Source organism: Prinia subflava, chromosome 7 (genome assembly GCF_021018805.1).
Source record: "Prinia subflava isolate CZ2003 ecotype Zambia chromosome 7, Cam_Psub_1.2, whole genome shotgun sequence".
Lineage (NCBI taxonomy): Eukaryota > Metazoa > Chordata > Aves > Passeriformes > Cisticolidae > Prinia > Prinia subflava.
This window is the reverse complement of record NC_086253.1, coordinates 13,859,589-13,881,051: the sequence shown is the minus strand read 5'-3', so window position 1 is coordinate 13,881,051 and position 21,463 is coordinate 13,859,589. Positions and strand designations below refer to the sequence as shown.

The 21,463-nt window shown below is 42.5% G+C and overlaps 1 protein-coding gene across 2 annotated transcripts in view; it reads left to right on the top strand.

Moving 5' to 3' along the window:
* The window catches only part of BOD1L1 (biorientation of chromosomes in cell division 1 like 1), a 36,707-nt gene extending 31,349 nt beyond the window's left edge, over positions 1 to 5,358 (top strand). For both annotated transcript variants that reach the window (XM_063401630.1, XM_063401629.1), the window contains exons 21-25: positions 624 to 658; positions 764 to 848; positions 1,297 to 1,450; positions 3,109 to 3,252; positions 4,219 to 5,358. In XM_063401630.1, the coding sequence (XP_063257700.1) occupies positions 624 to 658; positions 764 to 848; positions 1,297 to 1,450; positions 3,109 to 3,252; positions 4,219 to 4,327 (527 nt within the window). In that variant the 3' untranslated portion in view covers positions 4,328 to 5,358. The remainder of the gene's footprint in view (positions 1 to 623; positions 659 to 763; positions 849 to 1,296; positions 1,451 to 3,108; positions 3,253 to 4,218) is intronic.
* Positions 5,359 to 21,463: the final 16,105 nt, after the last annotated feature.

The window sequence follows — 21,463 nt, the reverse complement described above, 5'->3', positions numbered from 1 at the left end:
TGTAAAAATTACTGAGTTGGAAGTAAGAAGTATTTCAGCAGAGGAAGTCATGTAATTTGCATACCAGAAAGTTTTTAAGTAGTGTCCTTTCGAGTTTCATCTCAGTCATCTTGGTCCTTTAGCATGAGCACCAAGGTTAAGCATGAGAACAGATCACCTGGAGGGACCATGTTGTTGGAGAGTTTCAAAATTGGACTGAACAATTGTGCAGTATGAGTAGATCAGTTAATTTAGCCATTCTTTGAACGGGAGATTGGACTAGATGATCTCTAGAGACCCCCTCTAAGCCAAATTTTTCTATGATTCTGTAATTGGTTGACAATAGTTAAAGGGGTAAATAACTTCTGCTTTTCCATTAAAACAAAACAGCGTATGCAACAAAGCAATAAGTACTGTCAGTCATATAAAGCCTTAGTACTTAAAAAAAAATAATCATTGTCCCAGTCTCTGTATATAACAAAATACAGCAAAGCTGTCTTCTAAATTGGAAAGAGACTTTAAATGTTTTTTGAGCTACTGTGATGTTTATGCAAAGTTGAGAGAGTATGAAGGAGCTCCCTTTAAGTTGCTTGGTGAAAGAATTGAAGTTGAGGATCAAATCTTGTTTTTTCCTTTCTTTTTAGGTACAGATATATCTAATAAGAAAGAGACAACAAATGTAAGTGTAATTTGTAAATTTACGAGCAGTATGTAATGAAAAATGTCTGTCTTCTATGTAAAGTAAATAGTTCTTGACTTACATGGTTCCATTTTGTTTCTTCAGGAAGATGAAGCTGAGAAAGCAGAAATGGTTGTGCGTAAAAGGGGAAGAAAGCCCAGGCGTTCTCTGCCTCAGTCAGAGGAAACGGGTAAAAGCATGAGAAACTGTGCTGCTCCTAACAGAATAGCAAAATACTGCTGTGCCTTTCTGTTTACTAACAGCACCAAGATAAGCTTTATTCAATTTTCCTTTCTTGAGTAAAAATCATTGAGTTACAGCTAGTGTAAATATTATGTAAATATGTGTAAATTGCTGTAATCTCATGTCAGAATTGCGACATCCCAGATGCTTCTATAAAGCCTCATGAATTTTCTGTGAATTCTAGCTATGAGCTGTGTAAGTAAACTGTGGTGAATGTGTTAGCAAGATTAAGTTAAACAAGTGTGAATTAAAAATGTTGAAATACGAAGGAAGTGGAAAATTACTTACTGAAAGTGGGACTTGTGACTAGAATACCTTTTCTAAATTAAGTGTTCCTGTCCTTTTGGAGGCCTTTTGGAAAATTATAGCATATGTGTAAAATTTTAAATGGACAGAAACACCGGAGCCAGAGAAGAAACGTCGGAAATTAACATCTTCTGAAGATGAACTAAAAGAGCAAGAGGAATGTGAGGAAGAGGATGGAGAGGAAGATGATGATGCACATTCTGGGGCCACGACTAGATCAGCTACAAGATTAGAGGCTCAAAGGTAACTGTGTAGAGACTCCAATAACAAGCTTTTTTCTATATTGTTCTCGGTTGTTGTGGAGTTTGTTGCAGGAAGAGGTTGTTACTTCCTCTTTTTGCCTTTTTCTATTTGTTTGTTTTAAGTTGATAAGAGCTTCCCAAATAATTTTGATTCTAATTCTAGTACCCCTCTTCTAGGAACGAAGAGACAAAAGGTGAGGCTAAGGGAAACTGTTGGGGTCTCAAAAGGCATACTTGAATATGTAACAGGGTGAGAATTGATCCTGTTGGCATTCTTCACCCTAATGATGCCTCAGAGTTTGAGAGTAAGGACAGTTGGTTCTCATGGGTGAAATGGGACATGGGGGTTGACTGTACAATTCACCATTTGGTGTTGGAACAAGATGAAAATACAGTTATTCCTCTCTGTTTCTTTAAGTACTGTCCAAGTTAAATACATGAATCTGCAGTACTGGAGGATTTAATTTCTGGTATGGTGATCTGCATGCTTGGAGAGCAATCTTGCTCTTAAAGACAAGTGTGGGTAGCTAGAGTTCTGTTTTCAGGAAGCCATTCTTCATCTGCCTTAGCACTGCCTTTTTGTAGGCACACTGAATCCTAGCAGAGCTCATCCTCTTGATCTTACTGTGAAAACAATGAAACATAGCAGCTTTGGGAAGTTTTGATTTGTGTTGCTGTCGTCCAGGAAAAAATTGGAGTCTAGACTTGTTGTTATGCTGGTGGTGGGATTACTTTCAATTGACCATATCTACTTCCCTCTTAAGGCTATTATATGTTATATTGTATATATTACATGTTAGACTGTATGCAGTACTTGAAGCACAGTTGCCACAGTGCTCTTGAACTGAATTTCAGAACTGAAGCTGAAAGTAGTTAGATGATTCTTTGTTTACATAAAAATTGAAGAGTTACCACTAGCACTTAGTAAACAACAGTTTTGTTTTGGTAAAAGGAAGGGCACTTCCTTTAATCTCACATAGTTATTAACTCTAAAATTACAATAAAGGTTTAAGTATTTGTGGGTTTGTTGTGCTTGCTTGTGGAAGCATCTAATTTTTTATAGATTTGGGGTTGTGTCTCAGATTTCCCAGTGCTACCTTTCTAGCTCTGATTGGAACAAAGCATCTCTGCCTTAAGGTGCTGCATACAGTCTGCATTTTATAAGTAGCATTTGGGAATAATTCTGTGGAAGAGGATGCTTCTTCATATTCAACGTTGCTGGATTTCTGTGACTTGAGTCACCTGTTTTCTAAACTATGAAATTAATCACCAATAACCAGTTTTTCATGTTTCTGAACTTGTGGATACCAAGGCTTACATGAGTGAATTCAGACTACAAGATATTCTATTAAACATAGATGCTTACAAAAATTATTGCAAGATTTGGAATGGATTGGTTTGGTGGGGTTTTTTGTAAATACCAAATGTTGTCAGTAAAGCAGCGTTTTGATTCTACGTTTGATAAAAAATACACAGCTTGGCATCACTGTGTGTCTTGAAGCAGGCAAACACGTTTTTTTCACTGTTTATTTTGGCAACTTTCATTTACTTGTTGCAAATACTGTGCAGTCTTAATTATCTGCACTTGGAATGCAAGAAGAAATTGACTTGGTAAAAGTATTTTGTTATATATAAATTCATCATTCTTTTGTGTTACAGAAAACAGTCCAGCAAGCCAACCACACGTGCAACTTCTAAAGGCAGCAGTCCAAGTTCAGTTTCTCCTAGAAAACGACAGAAACTAGCAGCTAAAAAAAGATCTCCAAGTGATACAAAAATGAATAAATCTCATCCATTGACACAGTAAGTATTAAAGTTGAATCTACTTTGAGTATTTGTTTTGGAAGCTGCTGCAGTGATCCTTTCCTTATATGTAACATACCACTTCAAAATCTGAACAGCAGACTAGTTTTGTTCTGTTCTTGTGTGATATATAAAAGCTTTTAAAGGATTTTCTTCTGTTTACATTTTTTTCTTTTTCTTCCTTTATTTGACATTTGGAAGACTAGATTTTTTTTTCTTTATATCCTTGGAAACCTCTTGGGAGAATCTGAAAATGCTGTTTATGTAGTATTTTAACTTCAGCTGTGATACTTTCCTGGATAGGGGGTAAGAGCATTGGCAGTTTGGGTTAAAGCTAAATATGATGACATGATTCTAATGCTTCGAAGAGCTAAGATCAGCTGATAAAAAGAGAGTAAATTCTGAGAGCCCTCATACCAAGTTTGGAATGTATTTCCCTCTCCCACCTTTCCTGGTACACTTTTTAATTTGTAAAGCTCCGTTTTTGTGTGTGGTGGTGAATGGCCAGGAGTTTAAGCCCATTTACAGTTACTTAGAGCTGAGATATGGTGAGCATATGGATGGGTGTGTGAATGCACAGGGTAAGAGTGTGTGATGTCTGCCCTTTACTCCCTCTTGTGTATGCAGGGCTTGAGATTGCTGTTCTGTCTTTGTGAGCCAGGGGACAGGGTAGTGAAGTCCATTATGTTCTGTTATGAATCCACAAATCTTTCCAGAGAAAGAGAAGGAAGAAGGAAAATTCTAGCCCCAAATTCTGCATATGGAGCACTCTCCAACACACAGAGTTAGTACCCCATATCCTATTAAGAAGTGTGTTTTAGTAGTAAGCTTTTATATAAAATATCAGAGATGGACAGTTCATCAGAGATAGACAGTTTAGTTCAGCCCTCTGAACAGAATTGTGTTTGACCACTCTTTTTTTACAGGCTCTGCCATTGTGAAAATAATTATTAATATGTTTTTCAGGTTAAAGGTGCAGTCTGCCAAGCGTAAAAGGGAGGACAGCCCGACAGTGGTACGGAGAAAAGGCCAGCAGAAAACAGAGGAGACGCCACTGAAGAAAGCAAAACGATAATCTCTACCAGCCAGTACTCTTCTTGGAAGAGTCAAAAGGAAAACAAACATCTGTGCTTCTATTTTTTTTAAAGGAAAGGGATTTGCACGTGCTTGTTTCGGAGCTCTAAGTTAAACAATGCAGTACTTTTAAGTTACATTTTAAACAGCTTTATAAACTATTGTTTATACAGAATATTATGTACATTTATTTCAGATGAAAAATAAGTTTACTTTGTAACTGAATGAAAAACAAAGTAGTTATATATTTTATCACTGACTTGGAAAGTTGGAGTTTCCCAATGTGACATGCTAATGCAGATGCTTCCAACCCATAAGGCACCCCCATGTGCCTACTAATACACTTTGTACATAAACTTGTAAAAATAGGTTGTATTTTACTCTGTGTATGAATCTAATCAATGATGGACATTTTATTTATTATATGGAAAGCATTGGTCTGTAAACTTTAGTATATACCTTAGGGTTTTTTAATTATATATTTTACATTCTATGCAGATGTCAGTAGGAAACTTCCCCTCTGCTCCCCCAGGGCTGTCTAAAATCTGAAGTTCTCTAAAATATGCTCAGACAGTTGGTAAAATATTTTTCTCGCATGCTTTAAAGTAGTTTAGCATAGTGAAAGGGACTTGGCTCCTTTCTGTTCACATTTGTGACAAAGTATGACATTTAAAATGTAATCTTACTAGATTATATTTTCACTTATAAATTTACTACCAACTTCAAAAAGTAAATAGTACTAGGTTAGATTTATTCACAGTCAACCAATATCATCCGAAAATGAAACAGTTTTATTTTGCAACTAAATACCTGTTCTTTCAGTATTTATCTTTTTCAACAAAGAGGGACCCATTGAAATGAAAAGTCACTTCTAACTATAGAGCTTCAGCATTTTATGTTACATTTTATACACAGGTATTAAAAATAGAAGCTGGTATTATTGCCAGAATCTTTTTTAATGTATATGAACTCTGGTAAGAGCAAATGTTCAAGTGAAGTTGTATATAAAGTTAAACTTTTCTTATGATCAAATGTGTCTCTTGTTATGATGTGATGAATTGCCAAACAATCTGAGATTATTTTAAGTGTTTTGTTGATATTCTGGTTTATAATTAAAAAATATTTTGGGGGTTGGAATTTTACTTTTTTTTCTTATTTCTCTTTTTTTTTGTGAGGTTTTTTTTTTGACTTGTTGTAAGGCAGATGTTTCAGTCAGATATTCTGCTAGGTTTCTTACTGAGATTTTTATATAAAAAATATAAAATGTTTGCCAAAAATCTGAGTTGCCATATTTTATTTTCCTTTAATTGTTTTACTGTGGAACTTGTCTTTACAAATGTGTCTTGTTGGAGTCATGTCTATAAGCTTTACCTGGTTTGTGTCTTCAAAAAATGTTCACAGGTGCTTGTATTTTAGGTATGTAAACAGTAGGGAAAGTGTGTAACTGTTTGCCTGCCTTAGTACACTGTAAAAGTGCTCACATAATACTTCTCTAACACATTAGTTTGAAAGAAGAAAATACCTTAGCTCTAGAAATTAATTCCTTTTACTTTCTACCTTAACTCTGCTGCCATAATAATGCATACCTTGCTGGCATACTGATTGGTATATTCCTGTATGTTACTAATACTGGTGTTTCTGCACAGTTGTAGGATAAGTTGAATCTTTGCTTTTTTTTCCCATTTTTTTCTCTTTGCACCCTGCAGTATGCATAAACCGAAGTTGTCTATTTTGTCTCAGCCTTTGTTCTGTAAGGCTGAACAGGCTCAGCTGCTTGTTTTTCCATGGGTGCTTTCCAGCCTTCAGGTGGGATTTGGAGTCCTTCCCTGCACCTGTTCCATTTGTTTCCTTCAGCCTGGATTCAGTGGTGAGCTTGCTCAGGAGGTTCCTGAGGAAGCCTTGCCACTGCCCTGTACTTTATTATCATTTAATCTCTCTGCTGGTAGCACCTGTCCTGCCCCAGGACAGTTCATATTTGCCTGTTTCACAGACAGAGCTCTTCTGATGGATTATAGTGATTGACAAAGCCCTGACTTGTGTCAAATCATTTTGACTGGTTCTTGTCTGGTATCTCAGTAGATAAACAGCTCTGAAGATCTGTCAGTCTCTCAAAGCTAAGCTCCTAGGAAGTGGCCTTCTGTCCTTCTCTCTAGTGATGGATAGCATTGAGGAATAACATTTGGACACGTCTGTGTCTTGGTCATTGGTTAAATTATTCCATAATATGAAAGCATTAAAGGAATTATCTTTCTGCATGACAGCCACTTTTACTTAAAGAGAGGGTAAAAACTGCCAATTCCACAAACTTTCAGCTTATGCATATTCCACTTGCTGCCAGCATCTTTCTTGTCTATGAAATGGACATTTATGCTAAGCCACATCATTGCCAATCCATATTGGAAATTTCTTAATTTTTTTGCTTAGTAGCTTCAAAGTGTCATCTAAATTACTATTTCACTTTACAGGGACAGTACTGATCTGCTGTAGTTAAGCAAAACTTGAGAGGTTCAGGTTGGACATAAGGAGGAGTTTCTTCACCGGAAGGGTGGTAAAGCATTGGAGCAGGCTGCCCCGGGAGGTGGTGGAATCACAATCCCTGGATCTGTTCCAGGAATGACTGGACGTGGCCCTGTGCTCTGGTGGAGTTCACATGGTGGTGTTTGATCAAGGGTTGGGCTCAATGATCTTGGAGATCTTTTCCAGCCCTCATGATTCTATGACTGAACGTTCTCAACTTCCAATTCTTTTGTATCTTCTGCCTCCCAGGGCCCTTCAGAGCACAAGACAGGGAGGGGAAGAAGAATCAGTTTTCCTTGGGTGCAGCAGGAGTCACATTGTGGCAGAGAGAAGGCTCACACATACTGGTTGTGTGGATGATTATGATTGGATTTATTGCTGATACAGTATCTGAATATCACCAGTGTAAGACAAGCAGGTCTAAAGAGTTTATACATAAGCAGGAAGAGCTAGAAGTGCTTACAGTCTTTGGCTTTGCAGAATGCACAATTACAATGCAACAAGCATCTCTGCAGCTACTCTAGGATTTTATCTCCTTATGTGACAGCTCCTCCTGCAATTCTCACCTGTTTTGCATCTTGGGACAAATCATATTGCCCATCAAAAACAGTCCCAGAGTGGGAGATGGAGGATGTGAGGAAGACTATCTTTTGCCACAATCACACACACCAATCCTCTTCAGAAGTTAGGTTTGTACTCCAGCTTGAATCATGACATATGTATAAAGCAATGATACTTTCCTAGCCCATGCAAATTTAGAGAGATCAGGAGAAAAATACTGTCCTGCACTGTGATGAAACAATGTCCTGAAAGTGTTTTGTGGAGAGATTTGCTCAGGGTTGTTTGGTGCAAAAACATGGCTAGGCTTCAATCACAGTAAATTTCCAAACCACTTGGCTGGTTTTTATGTCTTAGTGGCTATTTCTTCCTCCATTTCCTTCTCTTGGAACAACTTCATTTCTCTGAATAATAAAATACTGAGTGTGCAGAGATGTGCTGGTGGAAGACTGAGTTCAACTTCTCCCAGAGTTTTGCAGAACAGGATCTTGAGTCCTCCTTGCCATACCTCAGCTGCCTGTGTTACCAGCTGGCAGTTGGCAGGTTCCCAGGATCTCTTCATATTTCTAATGCATTCCTTCTTAAAGGTTATTTACTCCACTGAACTGTCTTCAACTTGAAATACTATGGGATTATGTACTATGTAGATTTTAAATCACATAAATGGATTTTTTTGGTTGTTTTTCTTTGTGGTGGGTTTTTAAACCAGATAGAGGGTCACCAGTTACAAGTTTGCAGTTTTCATTTTTAGGTGGGGTCTGGCAAGCTTGTAAGCCTTGCAACTGCTGAAATTTCCCTCTAGAGCCTGATCCAAAGTCAGTAGGTGCACTCAGCAGCTGGGGCAAGGGTTTTGCTGATGTTGGCAGATCTCTGAGTGCCTCAGTTTTCTGTTCCAGCCTCTCTAGTAACACATCTACTTCTCTCTTGAGGGAAGCAGGGGTTAGTCTGTGACATCCATCCCAAATACATATCTACTGTTCCTTCTCTCTCAACCAATGTTCCAAGACTATCCTATACAGAAAAATCTCTGGCCCTGATCCCTCAGAGGCTGCATAAGGTCTTGAGCTGCTTTAATCTCTCCAGAAACTCAGTAAAAACTTGTCACACAGCACTTGGCAACCAGGAGCCCCAGGTGCTGCTGGTCGTAGTGACAATCAGCAGATGTCCCCTGGGATGCAAGTCCAACACCAGCCTGGGTGTCTACACCTAAAAGTGGCCTCAGTCTGATCCCTATATCAGGTTCTGCATTAGGAAAAGATCATTTGCCACCATAGACCTATGGTACTCCCTTGCTTTTTGTTGCAGGACCTCTGCAACACTGAGTGTCACTGGTCTGAAGAGAGAGAGTTGCTGCCCTGAATCTGGCATGCACTGAGTGCCTTTACAGATCCTTCCAAAGCAGCATTTGATTTCCTTGAAGCTGTACCAGTTTATATTGTAAAGAGTGAAAGTAACTGGTATACTTTTATTCTCTTCCCATTAAAATTTTCAGTTTTAAGGTTTAATGGGACCATCTTGACAAAGATGACTGCACATCCATACAGCATACACCCACTCCAAATTCTTGATAACTCCGTTATCCTCATAATTGCCTGCTCATTCATTTTCTATAGAGCTCAGAAGACTCATACCTTCAGTTTCAATAACCTTCCATCTATTTCATTTGCTTGTAGCTTCAGTTTGGAGGAAATTGCCCATGTCAGCCTTCTGCAGGTCTTGGCAACTTCTTAAAGATACTGTGCTCGCTTCTTCCAGTATATTCCTTGTCCCAACTATGTACGTCACACTCCATTACTTCCATCAGCTTCTCAAAAGTCTGGAGGTTGTTTCAAACAGGATGGGTTTTTTTTCTACTAAAACATGAAAGTTTAAACACCAAGGAAATTCTATCTCCATTTTAATCTCCATTTCAAGATGTTTCACCAAAATTCTTTGAAAGGGTATTTCTCACTTAAACCCCCTTCCTCTTTCAAATCTCAGTTTTTTAGTTATCCTTGCTGGCTTTGTGAATCAAGTCCAAAAGAAAAACATAATAAAAATAAATGTCTTGCTGGGAGTCCCTGGATAGCAGTATTTAAAGCTAGGAACATAACACCCTCGCCAAACAACTGAGGAAGAAAAATATGATTTGAAATGGCCGTAACTTAGTAGGGCAGGAATAGATTTTTGGCACTGGGTGTCAAAAGGGTGAGGTTGCATGCTCAGGCTGTGACTGCAAGGCACTTTTCACCTTCCATCTTCTGTCCCTTGGCCAGTGCCTTTCTCCATGCCAGTGTTGAGTTGTACAGTCACAGACTGCTGCATCAGGGAGCTTGAAATTACCTTGAAATTACAGAACAAAACTGCAGATTAGCTTTTAATGTGATCATTTTATTAAACCAGCTGCTGCTGAAACTTGGCAAATACTTCTGCCTGCACAGATGTCCATGTGGCAGAGGGGGTCTGTGAAATCACCTTCCCATAGTCCCATGGATTGGAGTGCCCCTATGTTCATCATCCAGATGCACCATTAGATCTCCCATGCATTTATGGTACCTCTCTATCAATAATTGCTGTATAAGTGAACAGTGAGGTAATTTGTGGGGTTTATCCTTTCTAGTGACAAAACAAAGAGGCTTCTTGAAAGAAGGATGGATTATGCGTCATGAAGGGTGAGGGTTTATTTTTTTATTTCGTGTATTTGTTTAGGGTTGACAACAAATTACACTGGCAACTGACAGGCGTGCATCTCTGCCCTGACCATCAACATCTCTCATCAGCAAGCTCAGGTGCCCTGAAAGGTAGAAAAGCTGTGTCAGAGCCCTGGTCCCTGATGTCACCAAATATGCTGAAAATAACTGTGCTTTCCACTGGGGAAACATAAACCTTTCTGTCAGTTCAGTTTGGAGATCAAGTGCCTGTTGCAGCCCTGGTGAGCTCCATTTGAGGCTTTTCCTTGTGGAAGGACAATGCTTACATGTGGCTCCAGCTAAGCCATACACAAAGTGCAGCTCTTATCCATCTTAACTAGCTGGTGGGAATATAGCTAAAGTAGAAAAAGGTCTACAATGTATTTCAGAATGATTTGCACCCTCACAAACCACAAATAGACCAAAATTGAGCCATATTTTTAAACACAATTCCTTTGCTGGTCACAGAGCCAGACAGCACTGGCTGTACCTCTGTACATGTATTGAGGATGTAACTGAGAATGAATAACAGAGGAGTATCCAAGCTATCAGTCCTACGGTCAGCTGGAGAACTCAGCCCTCCAATGATGCCTTGTTCTTTTCTAGATTTCATTGTAATGTGTCACACATGCTGTGCAGTGATTTATATAAGTCAACATACATTAAAATGAATTAATAAAGAGGAATACATGAAAGAAAAATGCTCTGTGATCACATTCATGATACTCCAGCATTAGTTCCAGTATATAAACTTGAAAATGTTAAAATTAAATAGTCATTCCCGCTTTGGTGCCCAAAGCAAGCAGAGATTTGGAATGTGAGTTTCCTTTCAGACAACGATAGGTTCACTCTGCTCCTTTTATATCAACAAGAGCTAAGAATTGCTCAGTAATATAGTGCTTATTTAACTCTATTTATTCAGGATTTTTCAGGCTAAGTAAATAGGCAATATAAGGCCACTTAAAAAAAAAAAATAAAACATGGTAAAACGTCTTTCAACTAATTTTGAACTTAGAACTCTATGTGGCCCTCACTGATAGGAAATATCCCCTTGGGGAAGCTCTAATCAAAGTACAAGGGTAGTCATTCACTCCCAGTAAGATGCCACCTCCTTTTCCGGATCAGAGGAGGGCCTGGGGACAGAGACTGGCATGAAAGTGCAAAAGAGCCACCAGATATAAACAAGAGGGGCCACTGAGCCCAGGGAGGCCCTGGAGGTTGTGCCCTTTCCACACGCTGCTGCCAACAGTGCTGGGTGGAACAGGACCACCAGAGAGGGGGCTGGAAGCTGTGAGAAGCTGCTCCATTTGTTTATGAAGTTTTGGCACCTCTGGAAGTCAGCCACGGGACAGCCACTGTCATGGGGGGAGGAAAAGACTGCCTGATCCACTGGGCAGGTGGCTCCAGGTTGTTCCAAGTACATGATGTCCAACCAGATCCCACAGGTACCCAGTGATGGTAAAACACACACCACCCCATGTCATTCAGCCCTTGTTGCTGATTAGATTGAAATAATTTATTTCTAACCTGAAATTCTCTGTTGCAATTTCTGCATTTTATTCCCTGTATGACTGTATCTCTTTACAGCAGGATTCCACTCCCTTAAGAGCTGCACTTTGCTTGGTCAAGTTTTGTTACTTTTCTGTTTTCAAAAACCAAAGCAGTATTTGTTCTCAACTTTCAGTGGCTCACATATTTTCCTTCCTTCTTTTCCAATGTGAAAAAAAAGAATAGACAGAACAGCATGAAACCCTCAATTTAGGCAGAAGCATACAGCAAAGGTTTCTTCTGTTTTGAAATAAACATATTAAAAAGGACAGAATTCTGCACCAAGAAAAGAAGGTTGGGGATTTTTTTCATTATAAAACATCTATGGTGGGGGTGGGCTTCATCCAACAGCTTCAGATTTTTGCCCTGCAGTCATACATTGCAGGAATACATTGGTTTGCCTTAGCCTGGAGCTACCAGACACAAGGATCCTCTTCAAGTGCATCCAAGAAAGAGGAAGGGCAGCTGTGCTGTGTAACACATGCACAAAGCTTTGCTGTTACAGACTTATTGTCAGCTTCATTTTTCTTGCATGAACAAAATACTGTCCAGTTACCACTGTCACCTCGTGACGGATGTTCATACAGTTTTGTTTTATTTCCAGAATTGGGGAAGTTTTTCTTCTGAAAACAACCATAAGCTCAGTGTGTAAGTGATAAGTACTCAAAGTACAATTGGTTATTATTTGCTGTGATCATTATGCATCACAGTGGCAATAACCCAAACCTGAATAATCCATCACAAGTGAACACAAAGACAAGTGGATGCTACCACAGCAAAGGGTGTGGGGATGTTCTGTACTGAGGCACTCTATGGGACAAAGAAGAAAAATTCTTCCATTCCTTCATAGTGGTCTCCCTTTCAAGAAAGTAGTATAATGGACAAGGGAAATACTCCACTTTTCCAAGTAAGTTCTCCTAATTCTTTTCTTTTTGGTAATGGGATTTTTCAAAGACACCAGTGAACAGAGGGCATGCTTCACAGATCTCATTCCTTCACTCCTCTCCTTTTCCTACCTTTCTAAATTTTCTCAGCTTTTATAATCTCTTTTCTTCAGGGAAAAAAAATGGAAAGATACTGGCAGCTCTAAAAGGATAAGGAGTCCCATTATTTTTGTTTTCACTCAAGGGCATCAGTCTTTAACTGTGCATCTGCACCATGTCTTCAGTTCTCACTGGAGCCAGTGCAGCATACCCATTGAACCAGTATTTGCTCTGTGCTTGCCCAACTGCTAGAGTATTTTGTCTTGGTCCAGCTGGTATCTAGCGAGGGTGAACATACTAAAATATACTGACAAAAAACTTGCAGCCTATTCCAATAATCTGGCCAGAATCATCAAAAGTGAGAGGTGAGATCTTCACACTGCCTTGCTGAGCTCCCGTTTGCCAGTTTGGGAGCCAGCCCAGCAGGGCTGAGGTCTCATTCGGCTGCTTTGGGGATTTTCCCAGCCTTCTCCTACTGTAAAAGGCATGCCTAGAAGACAGCTGAATAACCTGTCTTGTTGCAAAGCAAGGCCAAACTCTTGGTGCTACAGAAAGGGACGCCCACTCTCCACTCCAAGCATCAAACTCTGTGCTTCTGAGCAAGTCACTTGGGAGCTTTTGGGGGCAAATCGTTCCAATCTTCTCCAGAAATGCAATTGCGGGGCTGCAGTTTGGTTGAAAAGATAACCTGTTCTCCGAGCACAGAAAATCCTACAACAGCCACTAGATGGCAACGGGTGCCTGCCAGGACGGGGCGGGCAGGACGCGCCAGGCAGGCGCAGGCTGGATCCGCTCTGCCGCAGGAGCGCATGGAGCCGGGGCGGGTTAGACAGGACCCACAGGACATCGAGAGAGGAGCCAGGCGTGCTCCTGGGGCCACCACTCCTGAAAATCCCGAGACACCCATCCACCAGCTCCTCCCGAGCTGCTGCTCTGCACAGCACAGGCAGGATTCACCACTTTGAGCAGAAACACCTTTCTTCAACTCTGCACCTGTGAGAGTGCTGTGTAGCATACCATGCATAAATCCAAATCCACCAAGTGTTTTCTTTCCAGATACAATATTAAATTTCGTATAACATGGTTATAACATGATGTGCCTATCTTTATAGGCACATCAAACTTCTTTGGGAACAGTGGAGTTAACATTTTTTTTCTCAAGTGTAATGAGTTAGATTTGGTGCTTTAATAGAAGCCATCTATTCCATTCTGTTTCCTTGCTTAGGTCCTTCTGATTTCTCTCATTTTCCAGCCCCCCTTCCTAGCACTTTTCCAGTCTAATTCCCACCATCCTGACTCTTTATTTGACCTGTCTTCCACTGCTCAATGTCCATTTGTTCCCATCCTTGTACTTCAATTCCCTCACAGGATCCCTCTCAGACCTCAGTTCTCCCTCACTTTCTGCTTGTCCTTTCCCTTTCCCTTCCCCTCATCAGTTTGTTGCATACCCTTGAATCACATATAATGTGACCTCTCTCTTTGTCCTTGTTCTCCTTTTATTTCTTCAAAAGTCCTTTCTTCAGGTCCATTCTTCCCTCTTCTCAGTCTTCTTGGCATGACCAAGAACTTTTGTGGATGAAAAAAGTACATGAGTGTACTGACATTGAACCAGGTTAGCCTTTACCTAGGGGGCCTTCACCTTATTTGTGCTAGCTTCTGCAAGGCAATATGATAAGAGAAGTTGTGCAAATATCAACTAAAGCAATCATAAGCCCCTTTTCCCTAGCCATCCTTATTGCTCATTTCTTTCAGTTAATGTGACTGGAATCACTTTTTGGGCTTCCAAGATGAAGAAAACAAGAATTGGGACAGACTCAACATCAAAAAATCAGCTGAGCCAGAAGTTGGGAAAATAAAGCCTGTTCTTCAAAGAAATTATTGAACACTCACTGCCTCTTAGAGCAAATGCACAGGGGATTTTTCCTGTCAGCTGAGGCCCAGATGCTGGGACACATGATAAGGGATATGTGTCTAAGTGAGCTACAGCCAGTAACAACCTATGCGTAAGCTGCTCTTATCATGAGTCCCAGAATGAGCACTTTCTGAAAAGCAGTTTGTTAAATGCAGGAGTATGGCTCTGCAATGCCCACAAGCACCACATCCCATGTCCTAAGGGCTGGGGCTGTTGGAACAAAGCAATGCCCAAATCCCCACCATGACATTGATCCGTCTTTTCACTTCCACAGCTGCTAGACTTGCCTCCTCCTCACTGAAAGGGTCTCACTATTGCATTATCCAGGCGTTCTGACATTTGAATATCCTCTGTAAAAGCAGCTGTTACCTTATACCAAAGCAGGTACCTGAACTGCCCGGGCCTGCTTGTGAAGTCCCCATGAAGAGAGCAGCCCCAGGAGCTGTAGTGGTGCACCTGGCTGTCTGCAGGCCAAGGAGAAAGGCATTTGGGCTTGGAAGGTGGAAGTTCTTCCACATCCTCCACAGACTGCAGGAGGTCCACTCTTCCCTCCAGCATGTTGCTGCTCTTTCAGAGCCTGCCAACAGCTCACAGGGATTCAGGGTCAACACTCAGGCCTTATGTTTGCAGAGGTTTGTTACAGCTAGACATCAAGAAGACACTAAAATAGATAAATTAAACCCTGTAAAAGAAACATTATTGTACCTGAAGGTCCTTTGCCTGCAGGAGATTTTTGTTCCCTGCATGAAAACGATGGGTAAAGTCAGAGATACGGATATCCATGACTGATCCATAGACATATTTATCGTCTGTGTTTGGAATGTTCAGTCAGCCAGACCAAATCATCACAACAGCACAAAGATCTTGGACTACATCAGCTTTGTTGCTTATTTTGCAGAAGGCTATACTGCAAACATCTTTTTGGAGCTCTAAAGCATGACAATTCTTTCTGTTGAGTTCTGTTTCCTGATGAGGGAGCATATCTGATGCAAAACAGTCTTTGACAGAGAGGTGTTGCACAGAATGTACAGTGTGTGAAAGAAATATAGACATATCTGAGATATGAAAGGAGAGTTGATAGCAACATTCTTGACCAAAGCCTGTGTTTTAATGCTTCCTACAGGCAGCAGTTTACTATGGTCCTGTACAGGGCTGGAAATCTAAGAGTACATGGATAAAAGCATGGGGCTGTTAATCAGTTCTCATAAAATACAGATGATACTATAAAGCACCAGAAGATCACACCACAGTCTACCTTCTTTCCAAAGCAAGGAGAGCAGAAATCTCTCATTTGTCCTGCCAAAAACAACCTCATCCATAGTGCAGGATATCACAGTTTGTCATCTTGGAAATATTTCCTCCAGACAGCACTCCTCTACTCCATTTCACTTGCAGGCATATTTCTGCATGCTTTAGTTGTGAAAAACCTGGAGAAATAAAAAGATTTTCTTGGTTTTCCAAGGAATCCATAACTGATGTTTTGTTCACCTACATTTCTGTCCATCTCCCATCACAAGAGTTTTCCACTAAATCACAGGAATCCTTTAGTACTGGATGCTTTTCCAACTATCTCATTTACACTTGGTCATGTAGTGGGTAGGATGCAAACCGCTTTTGTCATATTACATGTTTTTATTTCTCATCTGTCACCTGCCTTAATATTTTTTTCTGTTAGTTAAATCTCAAAACATGTCTAGAATAAATTCTAGAAATAGCTACTTCTGTGACAGGAATACCCTGAGAACCTACCCAGGAGACAATCTACAATTCAGAATACCTAAAATTAGGCAAGAAAAAAATACTAATTAAGAAAGAAATTCTAAGAGGACAGAATTTAACATCATAAGGAAAAGACAGGGTGCTTATTTGTAGTCATCCACAACTGACATGCTCAAAGCCTCTGTCCTTGAAGAAACACTCAGGGAATACAAACAATACCTGTATTGCCTGCAGACAACTTCTGTCATGTTTGATTTTTTTGGTTTGTAATTTTCAGGCAGCCAATTAAATCTGCAGGTGTACTGAACAAAACAGAGTCACTAATTTATTTGTGAAGTTTATGTAAGTATTTGTATTCTCACTGAGCAAGCCAAAAGCATTAGTGATTTAATGTAAAAGCTGTGTTAGATGAAATGTACAGTCACTGTACATACAAAATCATTGCCAGTGGAAACAACTCACACAGTGAACTTGCTAATTGCCCTAACTTCATAAACTCAGCCCTGGATCCAAGCTCTCCATGGTCAAACTGCTTGGCTTGGCTGCTCCTCCACAGGTTATTGGGCCAGGCCAACGCTGTGAGCTTGCAAGGCAGCTGCAGGCATGGACCCCTTTCACCCACCTTGCAGAGATGGGGGCTTTCTCTCCACCAGAGGTGTCACAATGCTCTCAAAGAGGCAGAGGTCCCTTCAAAAAACTGTCTCATATGGAGTGAGACTTTTAGTCTAAATTGCCTGGCTTCCTTCTCTGCTGGGCAGCACAGTGGGCACTCCTGGGACCAGACCCATCACTGGGTGCAACTGCTGGTGCTCTTACACCTCTGACTGCCCTTCCAACACAGGCAGTCAATCACATAGGCCTGGGTCCAAAACAGGACGGCTATTCCACAATTCTCATCTCCAGAACACACCATGTTTGAGACACTGAAGTCAGTACAGGAGTTCCTGAGTCAGGTCTGCTCCTCAAAACAGCATCCCAACAGCCAGCACTGCATGCAGGAGGCTGCCCAAAACACACACAGAAATGCCACATCCTATCTCCACAGTTTAGGTCTCCTATTCTGTGTGAGAAGGATGTGAAAAAAAAGAGTCCTTGACCTCAAATTCTGAAATTTTTGAGTAATTAGTGATCTGTGTAAATTTATAACTGATAAGTCCCAAACGCTCCCAGATTTTACCTTTGGTGGGTGTCTACTCCTGATATGAATAACAAAGAGATAGAAACATTAATATGACTTGCTATCAATAAAGAGGTGTCTCTTAGACAAAGAGGTAAAATCACTTTAGAAATGTAAATAGTGCCAGTACCCTGAGAGGCTCACTTGATTTACCTAAGCATCAGAAGCAATAAAAATATTTAAAAGTTACCCCAATGTAGCCATTCATTTAGCTACCAAGTTAGTCCATCATATGTGAAAAGTGAGCTCAACTACTTCAAACAAAAAGTAGGAAAGGTTATTATTTCTATGTAAGTGCAAGAGCAGTGGTAAAGGAAAACTGAACTTCATATTATGTTGTACCAAATAAATCTCAAATTATTATTCTGTGCTAAGAGTGTTCTTAAAAGCCTAGAGACTTGCACACAGCAAATGCATCTACTGTAATATAGTGAATAGTCATAAAAATGTCCTACTAAGTAATAAGGAAAATTTGAGAACAAGTAGATATGCTGAATGGATGACTCACACATACATGACTTTTCTACTTCAAATTTTCTATCAGGGACTGAAAATAAAACAGATTAAAAGATAAATACAGGGTCTACAAAAGCTTTATTTAATGACTGTGACAAGTACCTGGCCATTTGCATATGGTGATTTGTTTTTTGTTAGTAAAACAAGCTGATCTTGTCCAGATTGTATTGCTACTCTACAGGTAACTACATCAGAAAATAAGGAACATATAGTCATTTACTTCTTTAGTAGGAAGCCGAGCATAGAAATAAGGAGACAGTCAAAGAGAAGATTTATTTCAAAAGCTGATGGTGCCTGAAGGCAATTATGGGACAGAGCTCTCAGTGTGTACAGAACTTGTTGCCTCCTGGCACTAAGCATCAGACACAACCAAGCAGCTTCACTCCCTCCTGAGAGCATGATGTGGTTAGGCAGCCCATACGTCTTTTCAAGGTCTTGCAAGGAGGAATAATTCAGGAGAAACTGCCTTGCAGTGAAATGAAATGTTGGTAGGTTTATTTTCATGCTTGGAACTCTGCACGCCAAGCCTTCACTTGTTAGTGTAGAGATGAAGCAACAAGAGGGATACTTGAGTTGGTTTTCCCAGAAACAGCATCTCTGAGCAATAAAGCTGGGAGAATTTGTATGACTGTATATATGCAACCAGCAAAATTCAAGCATTCTTTTCAGTTTGGTTGTAAACTCTTGCAGGAGTGTTTTTGTTTGAGCCTACCAGCCCTAAAGGACATGAGCTTTTCCCCATATAAGGAATGAAGGAGGCTGTAAAGCAGCTATTAAAACCTGCTGAGCTAATTTGCTAAAAGGTTATCACATTAGTGAGAATAAAGTTCTCATTGTCAGCCTTGTATTTGCACATAATCAGTTGAATTCTAAAAATCATTCAAATTTTTCTCTTAATTGTAGAAGGTAAATCCTTCTCTCACTCAAATCTGGAAGCGTCTTACAGCTGACATCTCAGCAACAACACAGGATCCTGATGTCAACTGCAAAAAGCAATTTGAAGAGTGAGTGTTGCAGCAGTTACTTTTATGAGGTCCCTCATGAAATACATGGAGAAATCTTGACAGTAATGTGGTTTAGAGATGTACAGCTGTCACCTACTGTGTAGTTACAGTTACATTTGCTGGAAATAAATTGTTATTATTCAAGAAATAGAGTCAAACCTGTTCAAAAGCAGATGACCTAAAATCTTCCTGAAAAAACAGCAAGATGTCCAGGGTATGCTTTTGTGATTTTTTTGCAGAGACAGAGAGCACAGCTGAGGTGAAAGCCATGAAATAAATCTTCCCCGTTACCAACCAGGAATTCAAATTCCTTATAGAAGGAAGCACTGTTTGTACCACTGCCATCTTCCACCTAAGTCCCTAGAAGACCCAGCAGGAGACTCAGAAAGGATTTGCATTTCTCTGAGTATATCGGAAGGCAGACTAGTTTGGGGAGACAGCTTGTGTCTAGAAAAAAACCACCTCTTAATAAGGTATGTCAAAGGTAATACCTACCACCATGCAGGCTCTGGGAGGTGCTGCCAAGAGGGCTACAGTGTGTGGTAGCCCCTGGCCATGAAACTCCCTGGCTGCCTCAGAGCTGGGAAGAGCTTGGAAGGCAGAAGTGGTACTGTGCTAGCTTGGCTCTGCCCCAGAACTGGCACATGGAGATTACACCACTAATTATTTTCCCATACTGGGCAAATCCTACCCTGAAGGAAAAGTTATAACGTTTCCTTTTCCCAGTGCAATGCAGTCCCACCCAGGGGATCATCTGGGTCTTTTTATACAACGTTATATATTATGTAGAAATTCTGTGCTCTTTAAAAAGGCTTTTTTAAGGTTTTGCAGCCACCTTTCCTTGTGCTTTCACATGTGATAAAAAGGCCTTCACAAGCTGCCCATGAGCAGAACATATCTTTCCCCATTTCATCACCCCGCATGTCACACGCAGCGCTTCTGCGGGAGGGCTGCCTCTCACTGCCGAGCAAAGCGGCTCAGGGGGCTGAGAGAGGGAACCTCACCCTGCAGCCGGGCAGGCTCCCGTCCCGCTGTCCGCTCTCGCCGTGGGCCGTCACCGATACCGGGGCTGTGCCTCGGCACCCGTGTCCCCGCACGGCCTCGTGGCCAGCGCCGCAGCGCCGCTGACACCGCGGCCCCGACGGGCGGCCCGGGCAGGGCGGGGGCCGAGCGCAGCCCCGAGCGCAGCCCCGAGGGCAGCCCCGGGCCGGGCAGTGCGGCCAGGCCGCCTCTAGGTGGGGCAGCCCGGCCAGGCAGCCCGGGAGGGCTCCGCCGCCGCAGAGAGGAGAGCGGAGCGAGCCGGGCCCCGGGACAGCCAGCCGGGCCCGGGACAGCGAGCCGGGCCCGGGACAGAGAGCCGGGCCCGGGACAGCGAGCCGGGCCCCGGGACAGCGAGCCGAGCCCCGGGACAGCGAGCCGAGCCCCGGGACAGCCAGCCGGGGGTCTCCGGTGGGCGCGGGGAGAGGCAGCTGTGCTGCACGGCGGGTTTGGGGTATCCCCCGCTGAAATGTAATACACGTCTGTGGAACGGAGGATCCGTGTGTTGTGGTATATCGCGGTGTATTAAGGCTTGTGGCCGCTTCCAGACGGCAGGAATGGAAGGTGTGGAGCCCTTGTCAAGGGTGGAGGCAAGGTGGGAACCGTGCCCCCTCAGACATCCCCGTTTCAGGCGCTGCCCTGCCTCTCGACTGCGCCCATTATACCCACTCCGAGCCCTTTTCAGCGAGGGGAGTTGGAGCCCGCACACCCGGAGGGGCCCCGTGCCCCCGCCCGCCGTGGCCGGGCAGCCCGTGCCCTCCGGGGCTGCCCCGGCGGAGCGGCTGCCAGCCCCACGCCGGGGCGGCCAGCGCGGTGCACGGCCGGGCCGCCGCTCGGCTCCCATCCCTCCCTCCTTCCCTCCCTCCTTCCCTCCCTCTCTCCCTCCATCTGCCCGTCTCCTCGGCGGGGTTGGGGGCCGGGCGAGCCCGGACCACCCAGCTGGCCCCCGGCCGCCTCGGCCCCGGCACGCCGGCCCTGGCCGGCCTCCCTCCGCCGCTCCTCTGCGCCTTACCCCGCTGCCGCTAGCTCTCCTCCCGGCCTCTTCCTCAGGCATTTCCTCCCCCAAACAGAGGTTTTCTGATCAGAAAGGGGGAGAAAAAAATATTAAGAAAGAAAAAGAAAAGGAGGGGTGTGTGTGTGTGTATATGTGTGTGTGTGTGTGTGTAAGAGCTGATTAAATTAGTAAAGAATTACTGCCACTGTAAACCGTATGCAGGTATGTTTAACAGCTTGGGCACGAAACTCTGTAAATCAAGGTCTCCGTGTGCTGGAAGTCCCCGTGCCGGGGCACGGCGGGAGCTGCACCGGGAGAGGCTCGCCCTCCTCCCCGCCGCTCTCCGGCCCCGGCAGCCGCCCGCATTGCCTCGCCCTCCGTGCTCTGCCGCACCTGAGCGGAGCCCGACAAAAAGGACTCCCTGAGCGGAGCTCCCCGTCCCCGCCGTGCCCCGAGCTCCCTTCTGGCCGTCAATCCAAACCACGGCTCTCACGACCCGCAC